Source organism: Poromitra crassiceps (genome assembly GCF_964638095.1).
Source record: "Poromitra crassiceps genome assembly, chromosome: 9".
Taxonomy (NCBI): Eukaryota; Metazoa; Chordata; class Actinopteri; order Beryciformes; family Melamphaidae; genus Poromitra; species Poromitra crassiceps.
The window spans coordinates 46,105,008-46,116,234 of NC_139630.1; the positions used below are offsets into that span (position 1 = coordinate 46,105,008).

The window sequence follows — 11,227 nt, forward strand, 5'->3', positions numbered from 1 at the left end:
ACAGTGCTAACCACTGAGACACTGTGTACATACAAGTAGGTTTGTGTGCGTGTTTCAAGGTGTTTCAATTATGATGACAGCATTGACAGTTTCCAATAGGTTCATAGCCCCAACACCTGTGTATATAACACTCCACCTGCTCACATTCACACCTTCAAACCTGATGGTGTTCTATAGTAAAGCTGCATACAATATGAAAATATCTTGTTTTGACTGATTTGAATCCAAAACAAAAAGAGAGTAACACAGTAATCAGATCATAGTAATCAGATCAACATTGGAGCAGTTGCTCTGTAATTTGGGTTTGATTCAGGGTGAGGGTGAATATGTAGTAGCAAGCAGACTCTGAAGTCCCCCGCCCCCTCTATACACACACGCACGCACACACGCACGCACGCACGCACGCACGCACGCACGCACGCACACACACACACACACACACACACACACACACACACACACACACACACACACACACACACACACACACACACACACACACACACACACACACACACACACACACACACACACACACACACACACACACCAGTGGTTCAGCCAAGAAACACTGCGGGAGCTATTCCTCGTATCCAGGTTTATATTTCTGTTGCATCATATGAAACATGCGTACTTCCTGTCCTCACCCAGTGCTCACTGGACAACAACATCTCTCTCTCTCTCTCTCTGGGCTCAGTGCACAACAACATATCTCTCTCTCTGGGCTCACTGGACATTGGACAACAACATCTCTCTCTCTCTCTCTCTTTCTGGGCTCACTGGACAACATCTCTCTCTCTCTGGGCTCACTGGACATTGGACAACAACATCTCTCTCTCTCTCTCTCTCTCTCTTTCTGGGCTCACTGGACAACATCTCTCTCTCTCTGGGCTCACTGGACAACATCTCTCTCTCTTTGGGCTCACTGGACAACAACATCTCTCTCTCTGGGCTCACTGGACAACATCTCTCTCTCTTTGGGCTCACTGGACAACATCTCTCTCTCTTTGGGCTCACTGGACAACAACATCTCTCTCTCTGGGCTCACTGGACAACAACATCTCTCTCTCTGGGCTCACTGGACAACAACATCTCTCTCTCTGGGCTCACTGGACAACAACATCTCTCTCTCTGGGCTCACTGGACAACAACATATCTCTCTCTCTCTCTCTCTCTCTCTCTCTCTCTCTCTGGGCTAACTGGACAACAACATCTCTCTCTCTAGGCTAACTGGACAACAACATCTCTCTCTCTGGGCTAACTGGACAACAACATCTCTCTCTCTGGGCTAACTGGACAACAACATCTCTCTCTCTGGGCAAACTGGACAACAACATCTCTCTCTCTGGGCTAACTGGACAACAACATCTCTCTCTCTAGGCTAACTGGACAACAACATCTCTCTCTCTGGGCTCACTGGACAACAACATCTCTCTCTCTGGGCTCACTGGACAACAACATCTCCCTCTCTCTCTCTCTGGGCTCTCTCCCACTCTCTCCTCTGTCTCACAGAGGAAGCGGCTCCTGATGGCTCAGAGCTGAACAGTAGTTTGGGAAAGTGAAAGCAGGCCTGGGGGACTGTGGGGAGTGTCAGAGTCCCAAACCGTTTCCTGGGAGCTGGTTCTCCAGTCCCAGGAAACTCCCTGCCGTTCCCACTTTGAGGACCAAACAGCTGCACAGGCTCACTTTTCACTGACTGCTGCCATTTCAGTTCCCCACACGCCCCCCCCCCCCCCCCCCCAACCAAAAATCACTATGATCATATTCCTATAGGGAGATGAAATATGTCTGTGGAATGCAAAAGTGAGTTTGGGGTGATCTCATCATGCTTTGTTTGTGCGCGCGTGTGTGTGTGTGTGTGTGTGTGTGTGTGTGTGTGTGTGTGTGTGTGTGTGTGTGTGTGTGTGTTTTCCTCCTAAGGTATGATTATAATGTTATAATAATCATCTAAGCTAATATCCTAGTTTATAATGTTGCTGTTATAGTAAATTTTACTATAGGTAAGGCTTGTAGAATAGAGGTGTAGAAATAAGAGACGTATTTTTGTCGGGTTATAATATGTTGCCTATGAAAACTTTAAGTCTTTGTTTTTATGGTTTCTTTTGTCTAGCTGGAAAACGGGAAGTGGAATCCGTTTGGTGACCGTTTTCCCTGAAAGTCAATATGATGCACCGTGTGTGCGCCTGTGCCTGCGCCTGTGCCTGCGCCTGTGTGTGCGCCTGTGCCTGCGCCTGTGTGTGCGCCTGTGCCTGCGCGCATAATTACAGATGCGCCATTCCTCCAAAGCTGTCATTAGGAAAGGGAATGGGAATGACTCCAGGCTACAACCACCGCTTGCGGTTACGTAACACGGCTCTTCTCGGATCCTGTCTTATCCCGGAGACAGCTGAACGCGCCTGACTCATACAGCCCATTGTCTCGGGAGGTTGAGCCCCACAGCGATCATATCATTATGTTTGCGCCTACCCTGATAAAATAATAAATAAATAACCATTCCTCCTAATCGACTGACATGACCGCTCTCTGCTTTATGGACCATTGTCAAGTCAGCAACATTAAAATAGAAACACTTCCGGATACAAATTTCAAAATAAAGCCCTGTTGCTTTGCAATTTTGACTAAAATAAACGACAAAAGTGAAAATGTATTCCGAGTGGGGTATTTGAAATCACTATTCTTTGTTTCTATCTACAAAATGTCCTTTCTGCAGCATACATTCACAGCCACATGGATATAGCCTAAAATGGCAATTTCAAAATTTTACCCAGATAATTTGGAAGCATGCCAGATTATGCTGCTCAGCACAAAATTGCTCTATCTTCCCTCCAAGAGAGAATTGGTGCTTTTATTTTGAAGGAGAAAATCGGGTAATGTTTGTGGTGTGTTTCTGTCTTTGTCTGACAGGCTTGACCCAGCATAGTGATGGTGCATTGTGCGCCTCTCTACCTGCTGTTCCGTATGTGTCCGTAGGAGGGCGCAGTGCGCCCGACTCTTTCATCCTGGGATGCTGGTAGATGAGCGCCTTCAGACAATAGAGAAAATGATATTAGAGCTGGACGGGCAAGAGAAGAGGAATGGGCTTTGAGGACGACTAATGTAGCCTATAGAACAAATAGATCATCTCAATGTAACGATAAGCCTATGTGTGTTCATATGGATTGGATCTGATTATTAGGCTGTTAGGCTAATTATTATGTGATTATTTTTTACTATCAAAATTCATAGCATTTTGATTAGTCTGTGAAAACATCCAGTTACATAAAAAAGATTATGTAAAGCAACATAATGGCGACAACAACAACAACAACAACAATATTATTATTATTATTATTATTATTAATAATAATAATAATAATATAAAAACAATAATAGTGACAGATTCATGTGGAATAATTGGCGGAGTGTTGTTCAACTGGAAAGTTCAAGCCCCGGGGTCGGCGAGCCTCCACTCTGCTGTAGTGCCCTTGAGCAAAAATCAACCTCCAGGGACAGGTCTGCTCTGCTCTATATACCCTTGGTTTGACCTCGCTGTGTGTGAACGGGGTAAGAGAAAAGACAATTTTCCCTATGGCTATCAATAAAGTGAGATTTCCCCCCCCCCTCTGTATATATTTAGGCTATTCCTCGATTCACCTTGAAAGTAGATAGGGAAAAGAAAGCTCCCAGCCAGTCTGTCTGTCTCCCGCGCCGCATCAAACCCAAAGCCCGACAGTCCCTCCCCCCAGCCCGGGAGGGAGGAGTCTCCTCTCCTCTCCTCTCAGATGCAGTGTATAACACTCTGCAACCAGGCGCAATGTGTGTCAGACGACTGTCTGTGCTCCCAAAGTAGATGACTGCTCTAAATCTAGCGGCTGTATTACTGACTGCGAGAGAGAGACGAAAATATTTGGTTTAACACATCATCATCATCAGCCCAAGTCAGGACAAGGTGAGCATCTCCCGATTTCAGGAGGGTGGGGGGAATGGCACGGCTTTATTTTCTCGCGTTTTCCTCTACATAGCCCGGTCTCTTTTACCACTGAATTGTTGTCATTCCGTTTATTTTGCTGCACACATGCCTTTTGTATCCTAATCAGCTTTACTGGCGTAAGTTAGTGGTTGGCGACTATTTGTGAGTCAGGGTCACATTTACGCACATTCTCCTTTGAGATGTGTGTGGTTGTAAGCGCCACAGAGGAGTGCCTGTGGAATTTAGTGGAGCAGACTGTGTGTCTGTCTGTGTGTGGGCTTGGGAGTCATGCGTAGTTTTCAGGTGTGATCGCGGGGAGAGAGAGAACGGGAAGAGACGCTGTTTCACTATGGGCGACTAAAGTATCTTTGTTCCCTTGCAGGCTTTCCGATTGCGGGATAGAATGCCGGCGATCATAAGTAAAAACTCCGATTTGGAGTTTGACTCCCTACAACCATGTTTCTACCCGGACGTCGAGGACGACTTCTACTTCTGTGGCCCCGACGCTGCGCCACCGGGAGAGGACATCTGGAAGAAATTCGAGTTGTTGCCCACTCCGCCCCTTTCCCCGAGCCGCGCTGCGCTACCGGGGGAGCCGGCATCGATGGCCTCCGGGGCGGACGCAGACCCCCTGGGCTTCGGATTAGCAGACCCGCTGGACTGGGCTTCCGAGCTATTGCTGCTGCCCGAGGACGATATCTGGGGGGCGGGCGACGATGGGGACCTGTTCGGCTCCGCTTTGGATAGTACGAACCCCAACAGCATCATCATCCAGGACTGTATGTGGAGCGGCTTCTCCGCCAGGGAAAAGTTGGAGCGGGTGGTCACAGAGAAACTCGGCAAGGCGATCTCCACCGTGGCCGCGGCGGGGAGCAGGAGCAGCGTGTGCGCACCCGCACTCAAGGCACCCGAGGTGGTGAGCCGCAGCCCCGGGTCAGAGTGCGTGGACCCCGCCGTAGTGTTCCCCTTCCCGCTCCACAAGAGGAGCGGCAGCAGGGACTCAGCAGTGACCGTACCCACTTCCACAGCCCACGAAAGCGCTCCCAGTGACTCTGGTAAGCATTTGGAGATAGATGCGTAAAAAAAACCTTTGTTTGCGTTTTTTGGAACAGCTGATGCTGCAAAACCTAACCATCACCAGATATCATTTACACCCCAAACCCAGCTAAGGCTTACAGTATTATTATTTTATTCATTTATTATTCTCTATTATTATGATGATGATGATGATCATGATGATGATGATGATTATTATTATTATTATTATTATTATTATTATTATTAGTAGTAGTAGTAGTAGTAGTAGTAGTAGTAGTAGTAGTAGTAGTAGTAGTATTAGCGGTAGTAGTAGTAGTAGTATTATTATATTATAGTTGCAGTACCCCCACCTAATTGGGGTGATTGGAGCTTGTTCATATGACTGGCCCAGAATCGGATTACCTTGTTACATTCCAGACACACACACACACACACACACACACACACACACACACACACACACACACACACACTGGAGTAGTGACACAGTGAGCGAGGTTTATGTAATCAGCAGGCTCTTCATCCGGCAGATGGCAGTAAAATGGGGAATTGTGTGCCTGAACTCAGTTGGCATCGGAGCCAAACAAAAAGACAACACACACACACACACACACACACACACACACACACACACACACACACTGCACCCCAGCCACGTTGTCTGGGGCAAGATAAACACTGGTAGTGGAGAAGGTGCTAAATAAACAGATGAGCTGATAAAGTGTGTGTTTCATGGCTCTGTGGAGGCTTTGATTACGCATGGATTAAGGGGCCATTTGTGCGCAGTGGGTGAGAAATTGCTGTCACATCCTTTAGTGTGAAGTGAACTGCTGCCTGGAGTTGGGATGTAGGCAAGCTGAGTGATGAGCAAAATACACAAAGAACAACCCGAGTGCTCTGAGGGTTAATTCTACAAAAGCACAAGTGTGAGTGCTTGGCACCTTTAGGTAGCTATAAAGTCACTAGATGAGCGCAGACAGGAACTAGCGTATTTGAGTGCTTCTTCTTCAGGGGTAATGCACTGAAGAAGAGGCTTTAGATTGGGAAATGAGCGTTGTCTGCGTTTAATCGGCTCAAGACTTCAACTGCCGTCTCTCCTTGTCGGCGTCTCCCCTAAACAAACAGTCACGAGTCCTTATCAGTGTGTTTTCGCTGTGAAACAGTAGTACAAAGGCGTCCAGCTTGGCACAGGGGGCAGGCTCAGCCAGCGCTGCCAAAACACCCCCACCGACTGGACCGGGGGCAGAGAAGAAAGGGGGCCGGAGGAGGGCCCTGGCTGCGTCTTTAGGGGGGTGACAGCTTTGAACAAGCGCTCCATCTCGACAGCTGTCTCCCTGGCGCCGCTCCAGCAGCCAGGCTTAGAGGGGTGGTGATCCGATCGCCTGCCGCCCCGCCATCCCGCGCACAATGCCCTCGCCCGGGACTCATCCCGCGCACAATGCCCTCGCCCGGGACTCATCCCGCGCACAATGCCCTCGCCCGGGACTCTTCCGCCGCTCGCAGCGCTAAGGCGCGCCTCTCTTTTTGTGTTACACGGGCTCCTCACCTTCCCATCAAAGAGAGGAGTTGAAAAAGGCCGCCGAGCAGGTTTCTCCTCTGCGCAGATATAGCCCGCTCTGCCCATTAGAGAGGAACTGCATGGACGCACGTGAACGAGATTAGCCCGGGAAATCAGATGATGTGCAGATGGAAGGGAGTGGTAGAAAATGAGATGCCTAGAGGAGTTCTAACGCTCTTTATGGGGCGACACTTCTCAACTGTTAAACTCAACATGTGATTTCTCCAAAGCAACAGTCAGACAGAAGCCTGCCAGCAGCTCCACTAAATGAGCTGTTCTGCACCAAACAGCCTCACATGTGGCAAAGCCAGCCACGCCCCCTTCTCCACCCAGCTGTGCCTGCCCGCCCGGCTTTGTTTTGATGGCAGTGCCAGAGTGTGTGTGTGTGTGTGTGTGTGAGAGTGTGTGTGTGAGTGTGTGAGTGTGTGTGTGTGAGTGTGTATGTGTGTATGTGTGTGTGTGCTTGTGTGTGAGTGTGTGTGGGGCTGGGTGGGTGAGTGTGTGTGTGTACGTATGTGTGTGTGTGTGTGTGTTGAGACAGCATCCTGCTACAGCGCTGTCTGAAGTGGCTTACTGTAAGCTGTAAAATGCCACACTCTTCAGATGCTCCTGAGCTGATAATGAGAGCCATTATCACAGAAAGGCATTTTGAACCGGGCCTCACACTCTCCTGCCTCCTGATTGGCCACTTCCTCACATCTTCAAAGGCGCCACTCGGCGGCGGCGGCGGTGATAAGTCTCAGCTGTTCGGCCTCGACTCGACTCGGCACAGCGATTCAGACGAAGAGCTCGGCCGGGAAACCATGGAGAGCCGAGAGCTGTGGGCGACTCAAGCTCAGTCTTCAGTTTAAAAACGTTTCTCATATGCCTCTACCAGACCACAGGCATCAGACTCAAAGTGTCTGCGCTCAGTGGAGAAGATTAGGAGAAGTTTGAAAGGAGGGAGGGGAAGAATGGAAGCAGAAATCCAGCCTGTCTGGTCGGCAGTGAGACTGAACGTGTCAACGCCTGCAGAGCAGATTAGCAGAGAAGTGACTGACACTAAGCATTAAGAGGTTTCTTCCTATGCAAACAGCATTGAGCAATGCTCTCTCACTCCCACACACTCTCTCTGACTCTGCTTGCATCCACTCTCTCGCTCGCACACACACACACACACACACACACACACACACACACACACACACATCTGCACACCTGTCACCTGCTGGTACACATAGATGACATAGCGGGAATACTTGGTGTGTCAGAGCGATTAAGTCACTCACGTTGTGCTGTTCTTTCTTTCCCAGAAGAGGAAGACGACGACGATGATGATGATGATGAAGAAGACGAAGAGGAGGACGAGGATGAGGAGGAAGATGAGGAGGAAGAGGAGGAGATCGACGTGGTTACCGTAGAGAAGAGGCGCTCCACGCTCACCAAGGCGTCCCCCATGTCCACGGGCACTGTCACCATCTCCGTGCGTCCCAAGACGGCGGGCCAGTCGTCGTCGGGGGCTCAGGGCGTGGTGAGTCGCTTTGTCAGCCGGGCGCCGCAGGAGCTCATCCTGAAGCGCAGCTCGGTGCACCAGCAGCAGCACAACTACGCCGCGCCCTCGCCGTACGCCTCCGACGACGACCCCGCGCCGCCCCCCAAGAGGCAGAAGACCTCGGACGGTGTGCCGCGACAGACCCCCGCCAGAACCATCTCCTGTTCCTCCTCCTCCTCGTCCTCCTCTTCCTCCGCGTCCTGCGGCTCCCTCGGCATGTCGGGGGGCCGCTCCAAGCGCAGCAACAGCGGGGACAGCAGCCCGCGCGGCGGGGGCTCCGACTCGGAGGACAGCGAGCGCCGGCGCAACCACAACATCCTGGAGCGCCAGCGCCGCAACGACCTGCGCTCCAGCTTCCTGACGCTGCGCGACCACGTGCCCGAGCTGGCCCACAACGAGAAGGCGGCCAAGGTGCTGATCCTGAAGAAGGCGGCCGAGTACCTGAGCTCGCTGGAGACGGAGGAGATGAGGCTGCAGCAGGAGAAGGACAGGCTGCAGGCGCGCAGGCAGCAGCTGACGCGCAGGCTGGAGCAGGCCAGGACTCGCTAACAGACACACCAGCTTCAATGCAGAAACACTCACATAGACCCTGGACGCCCGGCCCCCCCCTCACACACACTCTCTGTTTGATACACCACACGTCACCTTTAAAACAGGCACACATAGGCAGATAGAGTGCCACAAGAATGAGTCCTGAACACGGAGGTTAGCATCGTCTGCAAGTCGTTGGGATCTTTGTGTGGGGATTTTGGTGAGATGGCTGAAGGTCTGTGGTTAACAAAAGTTTATGAAAATGAGACCTTTGTCTTCAGCAAGACAATCTTCACCAAGAACAACATTTTTATGACTTTTGAAGCGTTTTCTGAAAATGGCGATTTTTGGTGATCGCATTTTACGTTACGTAAAAATCATAACAGTGGTCATTCGTGAAGATGATCTTGCTGAACACAAAGGTTGCAGTTTCATAAACGTCTGTTAAGCACAGACCTTATTTCAGGCATCTAACCAAAATCCCCATACAGAAATCCCATTGGCTTTGAGACGGGGGAAGCGAGTGCGATGCTAAGCTCCGCGTCGGCGTACAAAAACAGGTCATCCCTGTGGTACTCTATGACACTTAACGCACACACACACATAGGCCCGCATATCTTCTGTACACGCATCTGAAACACGGAGCGGGGGGGCAGTGCTGGAGGGACACTCGGACTTTCACTGCCGCCACTTTCTTTGCACATTTGTTGACGTTAAGAATGTTTAGGGTTTACTTTTTCAATCCGGTCACATTGAGGAAAGAAAAGAGAAAGAGAAACGAATGAGGAGGGCGAAAGGAGCGCAGAGGACACGCCTCTTTTTGCCTTCCCTTCCTCTGGCTTTTATATCATTTCTAATTGTATCTTGTTTTTTTTTGTTTTTGTTTGTTTTTTGTACTCACTGTGACACCAGCCTGGAAATCAGGTGACTCCCACAGGGATAAAGGGTGTTAGAGGGCACTTTGCTTGGAGAGTTCAAAGTTCAGACAGAGTTCACTTAGAGAAGCAGTGCACGCTCACTTTGCCTTCACCACTGCGGAAACGGAAGAGACTGCGACGAAGACGAAGACGATGATGGAGGCACCTATGGGTCACACAAACGATGCCACTACAAGAGTTCCCTATCTCTCACTCCTCTCTCTCACACTGGTGCTCAAACCAAGTCCATGGATGTATAACTGTGCACCTTGCTAGCCGACACTTTTGTACATAACAATACTGTACATACAGACAGAATACACTCAGATGATCTGCCTTGTTTTGTAATACATTTTGTCTTTGGGTTTTTATACATGTCAGGAAGCTGCCAATAACTAGACTGGAAGTTTATATACCTTTAAAAGTACTGTAAGGCCTCGATTTTTGAGAGTCGTGAAACTTTGTAATATAACAATATATTGTTTTCCCCTTCTCTCCTCCTTTGTATTGTACCATATTACTAATTCTACACACCTTTATGCTTTTAGTGTGAACCTGATACATACTAAATTTGATACTTATATTTTCGTATGAAAATGAGTTCTCAGTAGATATCACTTTATCTTGTCGTTCTTTCCCTTCTATCAAATCATTCTTTTGTACAGAAAATGTCTTCTATCCTCATGTACCTGGCCTCTTCTTTCTCTTATCTCCCCTTTTGTTTATATTTGTAACTATCGGGTGCATAGAACTGGGTAAACGGATATAAGATGTTTGTTTTTTCCTTTTTAAAATGTACATTTAGTGCTGCAACTCATAGCACTTTGAAATACCTCATTTTGAAAAATAAATAGACATCGTCAAATCCTTGCCTTTGTCACTGGCGATCATTGAAGAGATCTCTCTGTTGTCTAAATGTGCCCTTTGGCACATGCTCATCATCCATTCATATGTCTCACTTTATTTCTCTATTTGCATCCACATGTCTCGGATGTGTTTTGGCGCTCTGAAAGACAAGACTCGCCCTGACAAAGAAATAAAGAGTGTCTTCTGAATCCTCTCTGTCTCAGCGCCCTGCGGCTAGCTCCCCCTCCGTAGCCTCTCACACCCACCCACCCACACACACACCTACACACACACACACACACACACACACTTCAAGTGCACAGGAGCACACACACACCCTCTCTCTCCTCTCCTCTCTCTCTCTCACACATACAGCTCTTCCGACATTGTTCGGGCCGTTGCCATGGAAACTGGAGCAGCTGCTGAGTGGCAGACACCGAGCGCGAGTCTTTTCTTTTATTTGTGTGAGTGTGTATTTCTGCCTGCGTGTGCGTCTGTGTGTGTGGGTGCGTGCGCGCGCGCGTGTGTGCGTGCGTGTGTGTGTGTGTGCGTGTGTATGAAAGCCAATAGTCTGTATGTGTGTCTACCTTTTGTCTACTGGTCTGTGTGTGGCCCGGGCGCCTGATATCTCGGGCGTTGTGCGCGGTCTGCCCGCCCTGATGCTGCCAGGAACAGGCTGGATACTGTTTACCAACATCAGCCACATGGCTCAGCCCCCCCTCGCCTCCCCCTCTCCCCCTCCTTCCCTCTGTGCCTCCGATGGCCCACAGGCCCCGGCCCAAATATGTGCCACTCAGGAGCCTGGCCAGGCGCTGGAGCTGGAGAGAGCTGAAAGAGAAAGCTGTTGCCATGGTCTA

General features: G+C 49.5%; 1 protein-coding gene across 1 annotated transcript; it reads left to right on the forward strand.

The window, feature by feature from the left end:
* Positions 1–3,819: 3,819 nt before the first annotated feature.
* Positions 3,820–10,380, forward strand: mycn (MYCN proto-oncogene, bHLH transcription factor). Its single transcript, XM_083642795.1, has 3 exons — positions 3,820–3,928; positions 4,332–5,004; positions 7,838–10,380. Exons 2-3 carry the CDS (start codon positions 4,353–4,355, stop codon positions 8,623–8,625), a joined length of 1,440 nt encoding a protein of 479 aa, XP_083498921.1. The 5' UTR covers positions 3,820–3,928; positions 4,332–4,352; the 3' UTR covers positions 8,626–10,380.
* Positions 10,381–11,227: the final 847 nt, after the last annotated feature.